The sequence below is a fragment of the Spermophilus citellus genome (assembly GCF_964194105.1).
Source record: "Spermophilus citellus genome assembly, chromosome: 5".
NCBI lineage: Eukaryota > Metazoa > Chordata > Mammalia > Rodentia > Sciuridae > Spermophilus > Spermophilus citellus.
In genome coordinates this window covers 105,425,721-105,446,593 of record NC_138186.1, presented here as the reverse complement: position 1 = coordinate 105,446,593, position 20,873 = coordinate 105,425,721, and the positions used below count along the sequence as shown (strand labels likewise).

Sequence of the window (20,873 nt, the reverse complement as noted above, 5' to 3'; positions counted from 1 at the left end):
TAAAGGTAGGCTTTGTGTGTCAAATTAAGAGAACCTTATCCTGAAGGCTATAGTGAACCACTAAATAATGAATGATTTTAAGCAAAAGCGTGACATGATCAGGTTGTTATTTAAAAAAAAAATCAAACGGAATTTTTCATGGATTAAAAAAATACATTTCAAAATCAATCAAACAGAATTTTGGAGGAGGATAAGAGTGAAGGCAGGTTCGTTGGTTTTGCAGGAAGTTTTTTTTAGGGGGGGGAATAAGTAATGGAGATCTGGATTAAGGCAGTGGTAATGGGAAGAGAAAGAAAGATTTAAAGTTAAGGGGTAGAGTTGAAAGGTCTTGAAGATGGTGTGTCTGGGTACAGGGAAGGTGGGAGGGTCTAGGATGACTCTTGGGTTTGGGGCTTGGGCTCACACTTGGGAAGGTCAATTTCCTGTGGAATATCTAGGAGACAGTTGGCTTAGAAATGATAAGGCACATTATCTTTGGGTACATTAGGGAGACAAGAAAGAAACGACTGGAAAACTAGTCTGTAAGCAGGAGATGGAGGGGGGTGCCTGTACCTTACCTTTCCAATGCCAAGATTTCTGTTTTGAGTGACTAAAAGGATGAAAAGGGGAAGAGAAGCAAACACTTGAGGTGCATGTGGGGACACCAAGTGGAAATGCCAGCTGACCTCAGGGCTGACACTCAGGACAGGGGATAAATAAATCCTCAGACACAAGGAAGAGTGGTAGTGAGCAGAGGACATGAGCACCAGCACACAATCCCCAGCCCGGAGTGATATTCAAGGAGCTCAAGAGAGAAGAGTTTGCGGAAGAACTGAAAAGAAGTGAGTAGAACTGGGGGAGAAACCCTAAAGAAGGACAGGTGCAGAAGAGAATGGAGCTACCAGTCTCAAATGTTGTAGGGGGGTCACATTAAGATACAACAATAGACTCACTGTGTTTAACAGTGAGGAGACTTTGGTGACCTTTGGTGGAAAGGAGTAATGAAAGCAGAAGACTGAGTTCAACAGAGCCAAAGAATTAGTAGAAGGCAGGAAACGAACAAGCTGGCCTCAGTTTTGTAGTGAGAGAGAGCTGTGGTAAGGAGAAAAGCAGAAAAATTTCTCCCACCTTATTGATCCTATTTATACACTGAAAAGAAGATGACTGTGGGGGAGAGATTGAAACCACAGGAAACACAGGAGGAAACCGTTGGAGTAAGGAGTTAAATGGTGGCTTAGACTTAGCTAAGAGAGTAGATATTCCACTAGGAGTAGAATTATTTGCATGTGGAAGGTGGGTAGGAGAATGAGTATCCCAAATGAAACAGATTTTCTTTTAACCTCCCCTAATTTCCAAGTACTAATAATGGAATTAAGTGTAATTGATACTTGTTTGACTGATTGTTTATTCTGAACTGTAGCTTTTATAAACCACTGGAAACTTCTTAGTTTATTTTATCTGGTACTGAGGATTGAATTCAGGGGTTCTTGACTATGGAGCCACATTCCCAGCCCTTTTTATTTTTTTGTTTTGAGACAAGGTCTCACTAAGTTGTTCAGGATCTCACTAAGTTGTTGAACTTGAAGTTGACTGAACTTGCAATCCTTCTGCCTCAGCCTCCTGAGTCATTTGGATTACCAGTGTGTGCTACCGTGCTCAGAAAAACATTTTATTTTTGAGAAGAAAAATTATGCTGAATGTGATTTTAAAATTGCCCAGCTAATAATAGTTAGAATAGAAATCACGAACATTAGAAAAATCCTTCAAGATTTCCTTCCTGACTTTAAAAACTCCCAAAGAAAATACAATCAGCTCTAGATTTTCCACATAAAAAATTAAAATGCCAAAATGACTTCCCCAGTCAGTAAGCCTGCCTCTGGCATCCTTTGATGTGGGTTTGGGAAATGAAAGTCAACATAATAGCATATGAAAAAATTAATTGGGGCCCTAAAATGGCTACTAAAGATCTTATGATGCATTTCAGAGCCAAATATGAATGATATTTGGCAAATATGATATTCTGGATTACTCGTGCCAGATAGCAAACACTCTTGATTAGAACAAATAATTAGTAGTTGGCTATGATTTAATAGATCTTATTACATTTCTTCCCTTCCTGATCATTTCCACTGACTTAAAAAATCCAAAAGATTATATTTATAATATATTTTCCAAACATTATACTTCCAAACTTTCTCCAAACACAGGGGTATCAGCTCTGATGAACTATGGAATGGCATGCAGTTAGTGTATTTGATTATGGCATATTAAATATATATTTTGGTACAATCATTTTTCTTCTCTAATGTAGGAAAAAATGGTTTAGCCTTGAAGAAAAATGAGTGTGAGTTATAACTTCTTCTCAACCTTGAAGATAAATCATTCTATTCAGAACACCCACTATATATTATGTATTTAGGCAATATGGTTGGTTTAATAATTAAAATTGTAATAATACATTGTTTAGGCGAAATAACCTCCTATAAGTCATTGCAGTACTACTTAGTTAAAAGGTGATACTCTATTATAATACTGTAAATTGTGTAAGTGCCTCAGTGTCAAATTCAACCCCCAAAGAAAGCATTTCCAACTTCAAAAAAGTGTATCCAGTGGACAAAACCAATGGGAGATTACTAATATATTTTTCCTACTATAATACAAAATTTCAATATTTAACAAGCAAGGGAAGATTACTGAACATACTGAGCTCATACAATGTGAAGCGAGGGAAGGATATGATTAAAAACTGGTGCAAAACAGTATAACTGGAGGTGGTGAGCCATTTTCTAAGCACTTTACACCCTGCAAAGAATGATGCCACAGCAGAAGGACACAAGGCTCAGATACTTTCAGCTTTGGTGAAGGGATTTTAAGTATCCAGAGCTTCTCAAAGTTGAAAGTAGAAAAATATTTTCTTAGTTAAAAAAATAGTAAAATCACCGTTTATAACAACAGCTTCTTTTTTTTTTTTAAGTACAAAATGATTCCCTAGAACCCTGATGAAAGAATAATGTAAAACATTCTCTAAACCTTTGTACCTTCACTAAGGAGGGAACATGATCAATTCTTCCTGTAGTCCCCTGAGTGTAAAACTGAATGAAGACAAGGGTGCTGGATACACATCATTCATGGAGGAGGAGACTAACTGCTGCCCACCTCAGCATCCCCTTTACATTAGTACTCAGGGTAATGCTTTGGGTTTGGATTCTCTAGATGATCCAAACTGCACACTGTAAACAGACCAATGCCTTCAGTCTGGGGGAAATGATCGTCTCTCAGGCTTGTAAAAGTAGAAAACAAAACAAATGAAACAAGCACCCCTCTCTGTTTTCCCTACAGTGATAAAATACTCTACCTACAACCCTGGCATCACTTTCCTTTCACATCCCAGCAGCACGTCTCCTCTTGCAGGTCACGTCTTTCACATAAAAGTGCTAAACTAATGCCGCTTAATGACAAATTAATGTCCATGAATAAAAAATACACCTCTAATAGCATAGAGTAATTTGCCATTACAATATCATCATTGGACATGCCCCTGGTTTAATACGATGTATTTAATTCATAACCTAATGAGTGATATATAAAAAGAGGGAGATGAACCCTGCAATTACATTTATGTGAGTCTGTCACCTTATTTATAAAACCTTAGAGTCATTTACATTCAAATTAGAACAAATGAGTGATTTCACAAAGTGCGGTGATAAATGACCACAGAAGCCCAAGACAAAACTGTATTTCCTGTGAACACATTAACAGTTTCCTATTATTTGTTAAAAATTACAATGCATATTGCCCAGTGTGGTGTGAATAATGACTTTTTTACTGATTAGGTCAGAAGACTAATATGTAGCAAAATAAATAATTTTTCTTTTCATTTTTTTTCTGATTTTTGCTTTAAATTAACTACCAAAATCTGGTGGATTCACACTGCCACCTGCTGCCTGGGAATAGATATTAGAAGCACATTCCTTTCAAAGGGAGTTTATGAATTCACTACTTTGTTTTTTTGGAAGTCTGTGTGATGTTCTTTCTTATTAACACATTCAAGTTACATAGCTTTATAAAGGCTGTAATACCTGGTGAATAGAAAGAACACTAGCTATTCAAGCAATAGCCTATACTATTTGGGGAAGGTGGTACAAAATATAGAAAGCATTTGTTTTGTTTTGTTTTGTCTTTAGAAAGCTGACTACAAAAAAATGGCATCTTTAGTAAAGCATATGGCTCCTAAGGCATCACTTTCAGGGGATACAACACAGAGTCCAGGGTTGAATACTCCTGATCTTATGACCTTGTGTATCAGCACAGGATATGGTGTGTGTGTGTGTGTGTGTGTATTTTCTCCACTCACTCCTGCCCTTCATTATTTTCTAAGGGAGATGGAAAGCCTGAAGATCTCCACCACCTGTTCTCCCCTGATGACAAGTCCCGTATGAAAGTTCTGTCTTAGGGTTCAGATCAAAGTGGGCTAGGAAAGGCATTATGGCTAGAGATGAGGCTCGGGAGGAATCAGCCTGGCTAGAGACATAGGGCTGAGAATTTTTGTACGTGACCATTCCATCAGGGTGGTTGGTGGAAGTTTCCAAACAAGATTAACACCTTCTTTAGGCATGTAAATTATTCCATCTGTAAAAAGAATATAACACCTACCTGCCTTAAGAGGTTACTTAACAGAATGGAAAGCTGAGTCCTTGCCAAACACTCAGCACTGATAGGTCCTCTATAAATGTTGATTCCCTTTCCTGGGAAAGATAATGATGCTCAAAGGACTAGGGTTTGGCCTGGATAGAGTACAGAAACAAGCAAATCTCTTAGGAGAATATTATGACCTAATTGTAGCTCTTATGCAAGAAGGGTGAGGGTCTAAAAAAAGGCAGTAACTTTAGTGCTGGAGAAAAGGATGAGGTGGGAGAGACATCTGTGAGGTAGACTCTACCTAATTTGGTGACTGATTGGATAGGGTAGTGAGGAAGGCATCTAAAACATCACAGGATTTTAGGCAACAAGCAAAATAATGTACTGTCAGTATAGAGAAGGGCAGGTTTTCATACATGAAGTTTGAATGTGATACTTAGCTGGAGATGTTCAATGGTTAGTTAGAAATTGATTAGGAAGGGGCTGGGGCTGTAGCTCAGTGGTAGAGCACTTGCCTTGTGAGCACTGGTTTTGATCTTCAGCAAATTTCCATCTTTTTTGTTTGTTTGTTTGTTTCTCTGCTGGAAGTATGAAGGGTAGACCCCTCTTCTAAGACCCAATTTTAATAAATAAATAAAATTTATTAAAAATAAATAAAGATATTGTACCAACTACAACTAAAAAAATAAGAAATAAAAAAAGAAAAGAAATTGACTAGGAAAAAAAATCAGAGTTTGGAGAACCAAACCAGATTAAAAAAGTTTGTAACACTTATATGAGAAACTTAGTATACCATTGGACGTGTTGAAATCCATATCTGTAGCCTATCACTCTGAAAACTGTTATTCTAGCGTTTCCTTAACAATATTTAAAACAGTGAATAAAATATATGTCAACACACAAACGCGAAAAGCAAGGTCATTTGTGCCTTTTACCAGGACCTGTTTGAAAGACAGGAACTGTTCTTTAATTAATTGGTGCACCTTTCTGGTGAAATTTTCTGGAAAAGCCCAGTGAACAAGGAAAAGAGAAAGAAGCTTTCACATTGTATCTGGGACTGGATCTAGGCTGTGAATCTCAAATAGCAGACAAAAGTCGGAAAGGTCTTATTATACTATCATGACAGGCTACACAGGAGAGAGTCCTATGGAATCCCACTGCAAAACTGGCAAGAAAGAATGCAGACTTGAAAGGTTGTTTGTAAATCCCTTAACTGGATTGGGTGGCCCTTAACTGTTGTGGCCAACTCCCTGCCATATCGGCCTCTCCCTTGTCTCCACAAATATGCTTTGAGACCCTGTATGAAGGCCTCACAGCCTGAGGAAGCTAATTCAATAGCTACCTTTGTTGACATGAGAGGTACTGTTCTTGAGGCTTGGGGTTTGGGGTTTCTACCCTCAGCAGCCTGCCAGAGGATGAGCAAGAGAAAGGAATCAGCAGAGTGGACTCAAAATGTCTCTTCTATTTTGGGGGGTAGGGGAGAGGGCAGGGAAGGGCAGCAGCAATATTTACAGGTATTCAGAGGAGCTTCAGTCCAAGACAATAGCTGGTGGCCACGAAGGCTCAGGGAAGATCCACTGAGGGTTCTCCCTGGACATGCCTTTTAATGAGCACTGGAGAATAACACTGGGTCTTAGAAGATGGGTCTATCCTTCACAGTGTCAGTAGGGAAACAAACAAACAAACAAAAAAGATGGAAATTTAAGAACAACAAAACAATACCAGACATCTTAGTGAGGAAAACAGTTTCAAAAACTCCCTACTTGAACAAAGTACCAAACAAGAATGGAGAAGTATATCAGCTTTTATTGATTAGCAGGCTATAACTTTTCATACATTTTAAGCACTGGGGATTTTTCATTTTAACAAAAATATTTTCATATACTTAACAAAATGGTCCCACATGAAATTCAAAATTAGTTGAATAATATTGCCAAAAATTAGTAAATATGTACAGCTTTAAGACTGTCTTAAAATATAAAAGCAGACTAATACAATAAAAATTTTTATCCTGAGAGAGAAGGAAGATATATATATATACTTTCAAAAGATTAAAGTAGTAAGTTTTCTACATACACATGGTTTTGGTCTCATACAGTTTAAGTTTCCTTCTACAAATTCAAGATCTTGCAATAATCGAAGATCAAAAGAGAAAGTATGGGCTGGGGTCCTGGCTCAGTGGGAGAGCCCTTCCTCCACATGTATGAGGCACTGAGTTTGATTCTCAGGACCGCATACAAATAAATGAATAAAATAAAGGTTCATTAACAACTAAAAAATAATAATTTAAAAAGGGAAAGTAAAGTTATGTGAGAAAATAAAATGAAAATATTTTTGTGAAAAGACTGAAAGTTTCAACCAGTGTTCAAGAAGCCTGAATAATTACTGCCACAAAATATGTCTGTGTGCTAACTTCACTTCCACCTCAGCAAACTAAAGAAGCACAAGAGTTCAATCCCAAAGAGTACAAGTCACTGAAGAGCTCAACAAATTCCTCTAATGGGGCAGAGCAAAATACACATAAGATTCTAATGTTCATTTGCAATTCCCATTTACAGGAAATCATAGGTAAAGACATACACACACATACCGTACCACCATTTATAAATGTGCATCATGATAATTAGCACTCTAGTCAAACTTGTCAACATGCATCACTGATTATTATCTGCCATGGAAAAAGTGAATCAGCCAATGATGCTTAAAACTCTAGTTGCAGTATTTGATGTAGAAATATCAAATAAAAGTAACTTCAATTTCACAAGTCAAATACGCACTTTCAAAGTCTTGTAACCTTTCTATATGATTCCCATTTGCTACTGGCAGAAAGGAATTAGAAACAACATTCCCATACCACCCAACAATATTGAGGGGAAAAGGAAGGAAAATAGATAAAAAAGTTAAACATTTACTGTCAAGATTAAATGTGCCAAGATAATGATAAAAATTCATATACTGTGTTTGAATTGCTCCTGAGGTGAGCATGGCTGACATTCCTCACACTGTCTCCCTGGGAAGCACTGGTTCCCATTTCCCAGCACTGGTAGGAAGATGAAATAAGATGCTACATGAGAAAGAGCTTTGTAAACTACCTAGTGGGTAACAGAAGTCAATAATAAAGGACATATTTGGAATTAGAGAAAATGATCAGCAAGGAAAATAAAATAATTGGGCAGGAAAACAAACAGGATTTTTCTGCTCACTAATATTATGTCACATGCATGAAGATAATAAAATTGTGTTGATTTATTGTTTTTTTAATTAATTTTCATTACTGTTGTAATGCTGTAATAATTGCAAGTCAAAGTGAAACCAGTGGGGGAAACGGAAGAATCCTAAAATAGGAAATTATTTCTTAGCTTTCTGTAAAATAAAAAAGTCTCACAGCCAGGAGGCTGCCTAAGATGACCTATATTTTCCTACCCAACAGGGTTTTCATCCAAGGGGCAAACAGGCCTTTGGAATCAGAAGACCTACCATTTACCAGTCAAATTGCCCCCAGCAAGTAGAATATATTTCAATTCTCTAATTTTTCATTTTTAAAAATGTGCAAAACTGTTGTGAGGGCTGAATGTGAAACATCTGTGAATACACAGTAGGCGCTCAGAGAATGGACGTTCTCTCTACCCCGCCAACCTCACAGGGCCAGTGAATCAGGGAAGCAAGGATGTACAGCTTACCGGTTCCTTCTCCAGCATTTACAGCCTGGCAAGTTTACATGGTAACTAATCATGTATGACTTTTGTGTTGTACTGTTACTGTTACTATTTGACTTTCTTGTATTAGTGGTTATTTCCAAAACCAGATAGCATTACTTCAGACCAAGATACTTTCCAGGATCATCACCCCAGGGTCCCACAGAGAAGACTGGGCATGGTTACTGAATTAATCTGCTGCCTGAGGGTAGTGGAGACCTGGGGCAGGAAGGGAGGATGGAGGGGAACATTCACATCTGCAGACACAAGAACTGTAGCTGCCCTCTTAGGAGAGTTTTCTGGAGAAATTGTACCACCACAGGCCACCCCTGACACACATACACACATTTTACCTGTCATTGGGCTCCAGTTGATGGGGGACAGCTTACAACTGCAGTGGAAGGGAATGTGAAGGGCACATGGTCAGGAGGTAAGCTCACATACCTGAATAAGATAGTGGGAACATAAGTTGAGAAGCTCCAACAGTTGTAGGTGACTGCCAGCTGCTAAGACGTCCTGGATCACACCTGGCTCCAATAAAATCTGTTTTGTTTTTCAATAAAAAGAAGATCATCAGCTACATTAAAAAAAACTTATATAGTACTGCTTAATGTGTAAATATACTAAATTTAAATTGCTGCTAAACCTACTCATCTGAATCAATACTGTTCTGAATTTTCAGTTCTTTTCTCTCTGTTTTGATTAGTGAGCTGTGGTCCTCACTCTTAACAGCCCAGTTTTCTCCTTAATGCATCAACCAATACTCATTTCCTATGTGTAAAGCTCAGTACATTACCACTTATTTTTTGTAGGAGGATATAAAGATTTTCAAAGAACATTCTAATCCTCTTAAAATTCAGTTTGTGACATAACCTTATAAAATACAAAGGAATTGAGTTTTTCAAAGTACATTTCAGAATTTTGCTCTTTAGTAGATCATAGAAACAATATAGTAAACAGGTATTTTAGGGAAAGGGACTTAAGTTTCTCCTTGCCTCGAGGCCAGAGGTGGCGATTATTCCATTTTACTTCTAAGCCTTACAACACTGAACTTCAACCACAAACTCTCATTTTACTCTTTCTCAGCCTCTAATCCTTTCTATTCATAATAAAAAAAGTTACACATTGCATTTTCAGCATACAAAGACATCACAGAGAAGTAAACCTTCTGAAGTATCCTGGTGATATCAATTCTTTGCTTCTTTTACTGATTCAGTCCAACTAACTGCCTACTTCTGACAGCTTTTGAGCCACGGAACAGGGCAGGACAAGGACATACAACCATGCTGACAAATTCACTTTCATGGATGACTTCCAGGCACCAGACAGCCTTTAGGGGTACCCCTACCACTCATCCCAACAGTCCAGTGGGCCCCAAATTCTCATCTGTGGGCCAGCAGCACACCATCTTCTGGAAACCAGTAAAAATTGGAAACTCTTGGGTACCTTTGAGATCTACTCAATCAAAAACTTTTAAAGTGATTTAATTAGTGTTTTGACAAGCCCCAAACCCACCCCCCGTGGTTTTGATGTGCAGGGAAGCATGAGCAACACTAATGTTGCCAACTCACTCTTCTACACTGTTATGTTACAAGTGCTCCTTTTTCCTTGAGCCTCCAACTCTTCTGTCTTATTTTCACCTGCTAACCTTCCAAAGACTTCCTCCAAACCTACCAACCCATCTCTACCTGTATCAGCACGTTTTGGTTTCCCCCAACACTCTACTTGTACACTTGATCTCAACCTCTTCTGCCTTTAATTGTTCCCTCTCATTTTTTGCACCACTGTTTATTCTCCTTCTATTGGATGATAGTTCCCTTTGGCATTCAAATATGCTGTTATATCTCTTTTCTTGAGAAATAGAAAGCCCTTCCCTTGATGCCACAGCTCCTCCATATTCCTTCCCCTTCTTTATAAAACTCTCTAGGAAATTGTCCTCATATCCTGCTGCCATTAGCTCTGCTCTGTTTTTCCTTGTACCCATTCCTTGGAAGTTTTATTCCCATTGTTTCATTAAAAAATGATTTCATCAAGGTAATCAGTGATGTATACGCTTCCAACTCCAATGGCCATTTCTTAGTATTAATTTTACCCTAGTTAAACAGCCATTAAACAAAGGTGATTGTGTACCTTCTTGGAATGATTTCCTCTGCCCCTTTATTCTTGGCTTTCTTCTATATCATAAGCCACTCTCCTTCCCAACCTCTGCTTTGGAGATGCCCAGGGCTCCATTCTCAGACCTTCTGCTTCCTCTGTCCTTTCACTCCATGGATGGTCTCATGCAATCCTATGGCTTTAACACCATCCACATACTCATGACACTTCAGTTTGCTTCTCCTGCCCCAGCCTCACACCTTGAACTCCAGACTCTAATACCCAACTGCCTTCTCAGCTGGTCACATGGATGTCCAGCAGGCAGCTCAAACCCCACATGCCCCAAACTGAATTCTTGATCATTCTACCATCCACCAAACAGGCTCTTCTCTCAAACTTACCATGTCAGAAAACAGAAACTATTTATTTATGTTAAAACCTCAGTGTCATTCTTGACTTTATTTTCCCCATACTTCACAACTGATCCATCAGGAGTTCCTGGCAGTTCTGTCTTCAAAACAGGTCCATAATCCAATCACTGCAATGATCACTCTAGTCCAGTCCACTCTACCTCCTAGACTTAACTATGATGGCCTCTAAACTAGTGGCCCTGCTTTCTCTCTTGGCCCCTCACATTACCTTTTTAAAATATTGTCAACCAAACCGGTCCTCTCTTCCTTAAGATATTAGCATGGTCTTTCCTGACATCCTTCAGACATATACTTAGATATTACCTTATTATAGAGGCCTTCCCTGACAATCCTATATAAAATAATACTCCACTTCCCAACACCTGTTATTCTGTTTCCTAACTTGGCTTTAGTCTTCTTCATAGAGCTTATCACTTCTTAACTTATTACACATTTATTTATCTCCTGTTTCTACAAGCTCCAGCACTTCTATTTTTTTTCTAAGTATCCCCTGCACTTAGAACAATGATAGCACATAGCTATCATTCACAATGGAAAGGTTTATTTAATTATGAATTCATCTTTACACATATGATTAATTCCAAATTAATTTTACTAATTAATCTAAACATAAATTACATTTCTGAACTACTGAAGTAAAGAAGCAAAAAAGTTAAGTACAGTTGGCAAAAATACAAATGCTCAACTTATTCTAGAAATTCTTTATAGCTGTTTTCCATTCAGTCAGAAGGAGAAACTTGCATTTCTCCACCTCCTCAAGGAGCGAGGTTTTGACTGACATTCAGGAAATAAGCACAGCTCCTGTCAGAGGAACGAGGATGTTGTACAGTCTTGCAGAAGAGGCATAGCCTAAGGCGGGGAATGGGGAATAGATGGATTAGAAAGGTTACTCTTAGCCTTTAAATCCTGTCAGTTGCGCTTATTTCACACAACTGGCATACACGATAACCTTCAAGGCTCAGTGACACCAAACGCAGAGGCAGATATCACAGAGAGACAAGATGAATATTCCATAGTATGTGTAACATATCCAACAGGCTCACTGCGAGACACCTTCACATGAAATACCCATATTGGGATTGTTTTGGTCTTTGTTTCTTATTTTTGTTCTCCAGTTTCTTTCTCATCTTATAACATAAGTTTCTCCAAAAGACATTTTATCACAGAAAATCCCTAAGTGCTTCTGAAGGTTTGGAGAAAGAAATTCTATCGTAATAGCTGGTTCTCACTTAGGGAAACAGGACCAGCATTTGCAAACCCCACTTGTAGAAGTCTTTTAAATTCAGCTCTATTGCTCTTTGGTAACTGGTTGTTCTAATGTAGTTTTCCAGAGAATTTGTATTTGGGCTTCTTAGAATAAAAACAAAGGTTCAATTTCCTCATGATTTACAGTGCAGGAGATTTAACTACCATCTGTCTCAAATAACTCATAGAAGGAAGGGATCTCATATATGCACATCCATGAGGGAAAACTAAGGAAAGCTGAATTTAACTTCTATATAGTAGTGTAGGTTATATTTAATCCTTTTAGAAACTTAGGTCCATCAATATGTCACTCAAAGCTGGAGAGATGGGAGGTGTGGTCACTCAAGCATCTCTGTTAGGAAGGGAGGATGTCTCCTGAGAGCTGTGAGCCTAGTATTGAGTGGGGGTGGCTTGACATATCCAGTCACTCAGTAGTCTGGGGGACTCAACTCAAACAGAGGCATAAACAGTGGACAACACAAATCCAGAAAATGCAAGATGCCTAAGACTAAGTGGCCTAGACCCAATGTCAAAGGTTAAAAACCCCAGCAAAAAAAAAAAAAAAAAAAAAAAAGTAGGCTGGGCATTCCTCTTCCCTCAATGACACTGAAATGTAGGCAGAGCTGGAGCTTTTTCCAGATTTGTAAACAGTTTTGATGCAACTAGGAGCAAACTTAGGTGGGGAATAAATGCCTCTTGTCCACTGGTCCATTTGTACAGAGAATTCCCTCCCACCTATCCACCTACACCTGGCCCTCAGGTGGCAGAATATAGGGGGTTGTGCTTGTCAGAAGGAGTTGAACAGTGTTATCTAGGGAGGTGACAATCCCATTATCTGGACAGGAGGTCCTCAGCTCATCCCCACACCAAATGCTGAGACTGCACTAATTTTGGCCAATTGGGGATAAGACTGGCTAGTAGGTTTGGTCAGGTGACAATTCCCAGTGTGAGTTATTACGTCAGAATTCAGGCATAAAGTGGTCCAGTTGCTTTCCTGGCTGGATGCACTTTTGAATACTTTGTTCAATCATGTCACCTAATTATCAACTTAAGGAGAGTTGGTAGTGATAGCTGATTTGCACAATCTCTAATTAAGAACCTCTAAATTGGAAGAAGTCTGGGGCCCCTGGTCTCCACAATGTATTTAGGCAGGATGTGGGGCCAGAAATTTGTGAAAGGGGAAGAGAGTAGGACTTGAGATGAGATTGTGCACAGGGGATGATGTGGGCCACCTGGGTCAGCATTCAGATCTTGCCTGGTCAAGCTCTGGGAGAGCAAGGCAGGACTCAGATAGCACAGGGACCACAGACAGACCCTGACATCCCTGCCCTTCCTTCTTCAGCTCAACTTTATTATCACGAGGCTCTATCTTCTTCTTTCTCTCTTCATTTTTCTCTCCTATTTTCCCTTGCTTTAGATTAGCTGATGATAGAGATTGTCTTTAGTAGCTACAGTAAGTCAATGACTTTTTTTTCCTTGCCCATGAGAAAATGAGTTGGTATCTTCATAGCTATCTTCCTCATTGTTTGCTTCAAGAGAGTTTGAATTTACTTTCTTCTGAGTTTGTGGAAAGTAGGCTGAGGGATTTGAGCATGTTAAAGTCAGACAACTAATGTTTTTATTAAACACACATGCACACGTGCACACATGAACACAATCACTTTTGCAAGCACCAACACTCATGCACCTGAAAATTAGATGTGGTCTAATATCACTTAAAAGAATAAATGAACACAGTTTTCCTTTTCTTTATACTTTCTTTCTTTGGTATTCTTTTTTTTCATATAACATAGTAAAATGGTAAATTATCACAATTTTGAATTTATGCCATCAAATAAATTGAATACAACAGCAAAAATAACTTTCAAATTAAATAGTCAAGAGACATGAAACCACTTGCATGAAGTCTTTCTGTATAAGAGAATTCTTGTAAATGGATCCATGAAACATAAGATCTAGAAATTGTTCTCAATTTAAGTTTTGTTTTTCTTTTCCAAAACCATCATGCTAAGGATTGTTTATCCACAAGGTGGTGCCCATGTTTAAAGCAAAAGGATTTTCCAAATTACCCATGCTCTGTGCCTCTATAAAATGACACCTTAGTTTTAGGGGAATAGAAACTCAAGTAAGGATAAGTAAGGATAATGAAACCTATGACTTGTGCTTTCTAAATGCCTCTATCATGTTGGGAAATGTTCATAAGTATTTCTGTGGGAGCGCTCCTCCTGAGCAACACTGGTTAGAATTCAGAAGTTCTTCATAAATCAGATAGTTCAAAAATTTGTTTTTGTATTCAGAAACCCTCATGATGTGCCCCATCCTGACTTTAAAAGCTACTTTCCAATTCTGAGACCTTCTGGCCCTTTTGGGAAAGCCAACAGTCCACCATATTCCACACAAGCAATACCTTTTTCTCTTGAAGGCCCACCTTCTACTTCAATCTCCATATGTAAAAATCCTCCTGTTCTTTAAGATCCAACTCTTAAGTTCACCTCCTATACAAAACTTAGCAAGAGCCGTCATCCCCAGGGTACCCTCCAACTAGATTCAACCTCCTGGGCTCCAAACTGCCTGCATTGCCCAGTGACCTTAGCCTAAGAATTCTAGGTCTTTCTGAGTTCAAATCCTGATTCCTATACTTGCTGGCAGAATGTGCTTGAGAAAACTACTCGATTTTATGTGCCTTAGTGTTCTTAGCTGTATAAAATAATATCTATCTTAAAAGACTGCTTTAAGGACTGAGAAAATGCATGTATATAATTATGATTTCAGGATATAAGGAAGAACGATGGATCAAATATTTGAGCTAGGTGCTCAAGTAGAGAAAGAAAAGAGACAAATAGAACTATTAAGCTATGGCGTAACTAATGCTAAGATTGTGGTAGGCATGGATTGTTGTAGGAGCACTTAGTTGGGGATGCCTGATTTTATGGAAGAAAGTGGCAAAATAATTTTTAATTATTAAAAAAAATGTTGGGCTGGGGATGTGGCTCAAGCGGTAGCGCGCTCGCCTGGCATGCGTGCGGCCCGGGTTCAATCCTCAGCACCACATACCAACAAAGATGTTGTGTCCGCCGAGAACTAAAAAATAAATATTAAAAAAAAATTCTCTCTCTCTCTCTTTCCTCTCTCACTCTCTCTTTAAAAAAAAAAGTGGTCCTTTCATATCCTATGAGCAAACTTCCTTTTCTTTTTTGGCCTTTTCTTTGTTAATATGATTCTGATATTTCAAAGCTCCGAGATTAATAGTTCTGTCAGCTAGTCTTTTCCAACCTAGTTTTCTTCATTATGTTTAAATTAATAAAATACATTATTTAACAAAATGTAAAGATAAATTATATATACTTACATCACCTTTAAAAATGTGGCTAATCATTTGAAAAAGAAGAACATATTTTTGATAGTTTCTAACATTAAGACAAAGCAGCAGTCCCAGCAATTAAAATATAATGAAACACGAAGGTCATTACAGGTTAAAAGAAAAGCCAAATTAATTATTAAGACTAACTTTTATAACCAGTGCTCTTTCAAGTGTGATGAAGAAAGCAGACTTCACCCCAAAGAGTTTTACTAATGAAGCTGGGCTTCTCCGTAAGGGAGCTAGTTTCTTAAAATGCTATCATGACCAAATAGGAAATATTACTTCAAAATACAGGCATCCAAGGGTGGAAGTTCTCTAAAAGGATGATTGGAGTTGATACCAATGTTCATTAATAGGGGATACTAAAACTGTGTCTCTGCTAGGTGTTTGAACAGAGAGAAGAAAGGAGCCAAATGGAATTATTAAGCTGTGGTGTAATAATGCTAAGTGTTGTAGGAGCAGTGGCCTGAACGTGTCTAATTTTATTGAAGAAAGCTGTGAAATAAGTCCTCGTCTGAAAAAATACATCATGAATATCCAATTCCATATTCATTTTGGGGAATTCCTTGCATTTACTTTATAGGGATTGGCAGCAAAAGTACAGCTTTGGAGTCTGCCATGGACTTAATAAGACACCTATAGCACAAGAATTAAAACCAAGAATCAACAAATGGGATGAATTCAAACTAAATTTTTTTTTTCTCAGCAAGAGAAATAATATGTGAGATGAATAGGGAGCCTACATCCTGGGAACAAATTTTTACCCCTCACACATCAGATAGAGCTCTAATCTCTAGGGTATACAAAGAACTCAAAAAGCTAAACACAAAAAAAAAAACCAAATAACCCAATCAGCAAATGGGCGAAGGACCTGAACAGACACTTCTCAGAAGAGGATATACAACCAATCAACAAATATACGAAAAAATGCTCACCATCTCTAGCAATCAGAGAAATGCAAATTAAAACTACTCTAAGATACCATCTCACTCCAGTAAAAATGGCAGCCATTATGAAGACAAACAACAACAAGTGCTGGTGAGAATGCGGGGGGAAAAGGTACACTAATACACTGCTGGTGGCACTTCAAATTGGTGCAGCCAATTTAGAAAGCAGTATGGAGATTCCTTGGAAAGCTGGGAATAGAACCACCACTTGACCCAGCTATTCCTCTTCTCAAATTACCCAAAGGACCTAAAAACAGCATACTACAGGGACACAGCCATATCAATGTTTATAGCAGCACAATTCACAATAGCTAGACTGTGGAGCCAACCTAGATGCCCTTCAATGGATGAATGGATAAAAAAAATGTGGCATTTATACACAATGGAATATTACTCAGCACTAAAAAATAATAAGATCATGGCATTTGCAGGGAAATGGATGGCATTAGAGCAGATTATGCTAAGTGAAGTTAGCCAATCCCAAAAAAACAAATGCCAAATGTCTTCTCTGATATAAGGGGGGTGACTCAAAATGGAGTAGGGAGGAAGAGCATGGGAAGAAGATTACTTCTAGATAGGGAAGAGAGGTGGGAAGGTAAGGGAGGGAGAAGGAGAATTGCATGAATGCTGGAAGAAGACTCTCATCGTTAAACAAAATACATGTATGAAGATGTGAGGAAAAAAAAGAATAGCATTACCTTAGATAAGGTAGAGAGAAATGGGAGGGGGGGTATGGGGGATAGGAAAGACAGTAGAATGAAACAGACATTATTATTACTGTGTGTATATATGTGACTGCATGACCAATATGATTCTGCAACCTGTACACTCAGAAAAGTGAGAAATTATATCACATCTGATTCAAATATATGATATATCAAAGTCATTGTACTGTCATGTATAACTAATTAAAACAAATAAAAAATTTTAAAAAATATTAGTAAAGTGTAGGTTATCAATTACTTCTTCCATGAACTGCTTTTTTTTTTTTTTTGGTGTCTTGAGTCTTTATCATACCTAAATACCTCTTGTTTTTCTCCAATGTTGTCTTCTGGGAGTTTTCTAGTTTTGTGTTTTACATTTAGATCCATTTTGAGTTAATTTCCATGATGATTGTAACATTGAAGCTTAGATTTATTTATTTGTTTGTTTATTTTCACATGTGGATGTCCAGGTGAATCAGCCCCATTTGTAGAAAAGACTGCCTTTATTGTATTGCCTTTGTTACTTTGTTGAAGAGATCAGTTGACTACATTTATGTGGGTATATTTATGGGATTTCTATTCTGATCTAGAGGTCTATTTGTCTACTTTTTAGCCATCACACTGTCTTGATTACTGGAACTTTTTATTAAGTCTTGAAGTCAAGAATTTTTATTCCTCCAACTTTGTTCTTCTCATTCACTATTGTGATGACTCTTCAAAGTCTTTTGCCTCTCCATGTAAGGTTTACATTCAGGTTGCTGGTATCCACAAAATAACTTTCTGAAACTTTAATTGGTATTGCAATGACTTGATAGATCAAATTGGAATGAACTGACATCTTAACAATATCCCATTCAGAGATACTTATTCCACAGTAACAGATGGAGGTACACAGAATAAGTTCAGAGACACAGGGACATTTAGGGATTTAATGTTGGGAAGAAGCAGCTCTTCCTCTCTGCTTTTATTTTTTAAATAGAAGGTGAATTTTCCTTATGGTATGTGTATTATAGTTTGGGTAGTGGGCACAGTGTTTGAGAAGAGAGGAGAAGGAATGAGAAATTCATCAGGAAAGGAGCAAGGCAAATTTGCTACTGAAACAAGTTTGCATTGCCTGGCAAAGACAAGTTTCTATCTTATATTTAGGATCATGGATTTTTAGATGAAAACTGAAACTTTCTCCAGAAACAATCAGCAAGAGTAGATTCTTATAACTGGATTCAACTAATAATTCTCTGATGGTGCCACAGATTGGTATCAGGCTTGGTTTCCTCTTAGATCAGTGGTTTTATTTATGGGGTTGTACCAAACTCTCTCTACCTTACATACATGCTAATATAGAGATGAATGGCTATGATCTGTTTTTCAGGAACTCGATCTATTCAATACCATAGAACAGGTGGCTATTATTTTATTTCTGCCATGTACAGTGCAGATTAACCAGTTATTTTTCAGGCAGTGCTCTGTGAAGTACTACAACTCAATTATTCATTCTTCAATCTGAATCAGTGTAAATTTTGGAGCATGGGTATTTCACTGTGCTCTATATGCAAATAATTCAGATCCTTGGTAACCCATTTCTTTAAAATGCAATGAGGTATTGATCTGGCATTTCCAATCACAGTTTAACCCACTCTGAGAAAGCATTCTATTTGCATTTTTTCCTATCAATACGTTCTTAATATCTAGTAAGCCTTTAATGGATAATAGGGGCTCATTGGGCTCATTAAGTATTTGTTGAATTAATGGATAATCAATTTGAGGATAAAAATATAAATGTATGTTTTTTTAATCAAGTATACAAAGGAAATAAAATATTTGCCAATTAACACCATGTTCAATATGTTCAAAGTATTCCTTCATTTGAATGTTCTCACCATTATTATTCTCAAATGTGATATCTACTTGCAATATAAATCTGCTAAAAAATTCTGTTTGGCCAATTATGTATCCTGATATTAATCACAAGACCATATGTGTTTGCCATCAAGTTGTTTTCTTCTTAAAAAACCCTTTTCATTTAGAATTGTAAAACTCCCATATGCTATCACTTTATACAAATGCTAAGTACTTCCAGCAGAGGGCTCAAGAATTCCATTTTAAGGAAAAAAGTTTAAAAAGCTCATTGTGCAATAGTAGCTACTGTAAAACTCTTTCAGAAGGCAATTCCATAAAAAATATGTTCCTCCTCTTACTGACATAATTCCAGGTCTCTGAATTTACTTTAAAAACATTACAAATGAAAGAAAAAAACTTAATTATAACAAGGCAGCATTATTTGTATCTTCTGAATTTATGAATAAATGTACTTATAGCTTATCTAATTCCAGAAAAGAAATTGAAGTAAATTATAATCACAAATCTTTGTAAAATTACATGAGCATATGGGCAAAGGACAGAAGAAAAGACAAACCTATACTGTGTTAGCAAGTGAGACTTAGAGTGCAATGATTTTTTACTTTTATTGTTACTTAGGTTTGTATAAACATTTGGATGATATTCTTTCATTTTCAAAGATTAAAAAGAGTATTATTTTTCAAAAGTTTGCATGCCCCTTATTTTTAGTGCTGAAAAAAGGATGGAAAAGTTCAGAAGTCAAGTGCAATTGTTTATTTATGGAACAAGTTTGGGATTTTCATTGGCAGAATTAACAGGATGTAGCACAACTTGATCCATGCTTATGAGTAACATTAAGGTGCTTCTGGGACAGCAAAAATTTGCAGACAGATGTCCTAAATCTTCTTACTCACTTTATGTAATTATACTTTGCCTCATTTCAAAAAGGATCTGTAGCATCAATATAAGCAATTAAGTATTAGGAGAATAACTCAGGAAGAGAAAATAGAAAACAAAAAGTAATCTGAGGTCAGGAGAAGATATAAATGAGTGTGTGCATGTGTGTGTATATGTGTGCGAGGGTTGGGTGGATAGAGAGAGAAAAAGAATCTCCTTCCTTATAACTATTGTAAGTGGGACATAAAACTAAAAACGAAGTATAACCTAATATAAGATCAAATGGTAAAAATAATAAAGAAATTGCTAGTTTTTCTAGACCCTGAGGTCTAAAGAAAATTTTCTTGCACACATTAAGAGGATTGTTGAATGATTTATTTGGTGATACTTTCAATACCATCATAAGCATATTTTATAGAGCATTGCATTAAAAGTAAAGGTTAATAAAATGATTATTTAAAACCCAGACATTTAGTTTTCTAATTTTGTGGCTTGATATAGGTATAAATTCAGAATGCCTGAGCACTGCTTCTCAATGAACTCAATGTCACCCTATATAGGACAATTTAGAAATGTGTGTGGACGTTTTTAGTCATCCCAGGAGGTAGACAATAATGGTATTTATTGAACAGTAGCCAGGTTTTCCAGATGCCAGGCAACACACAGGGCAGTCACCAACCACAAAAAATTGCACTATAGCTTGCACCCTTGAATGCCCTGCTGTACATGCATATAAGTGAAATTTTCTTTATAAAGATTAAAGCCCAAATTCTAACTTTGTTTTAGATATAAATCACTTTGTGTTGTTCTGTGTCAAAATAAATTGACTTTTACAACAATGCTACCACTATTAAAATCAAGAAAAGACTCTTGCTCTTTTTTGGTTAGGAATTTTATTAAGAGGGGTTCAGTATTTGAGAAAATCATGTTACTTAGGCTTCACCTGTGGGGCATCTGAGTTGCCAGCATAACATTTACTTATCAGTCAGCATCTGTCCCCATCATGGTGATTCTACCTATAGGCATAGACAGAGGATTATTACTTC

At 37.3% G+C, this 20,873-nt stretch overlaps 1 protein-coding gene across 2 annotated transcripts in view; it reads right to left on the bottom strand.

Annotated features, from left to right (window-relative positions):
* Positions 1–20,873, bottom strand: part of KLHL32 (kelch like family member 32) — a 191,652-nt gene that overhangs the window by 68,973 nt on the left and 101,806 nt on the right. For both annotated transcript variants that reach the window (XM_081295657.1, XM_081295659.1), the window contains one exon: positions 8,757–8,855. In XM_081295657.1, the coding sequence (XP_081151783.1) occupies positions 8,757–8,855 (99 nt within the window). The remainder of the gene's footprint in view (positions 1–8,756; positions 8,856–20,873) is intronic.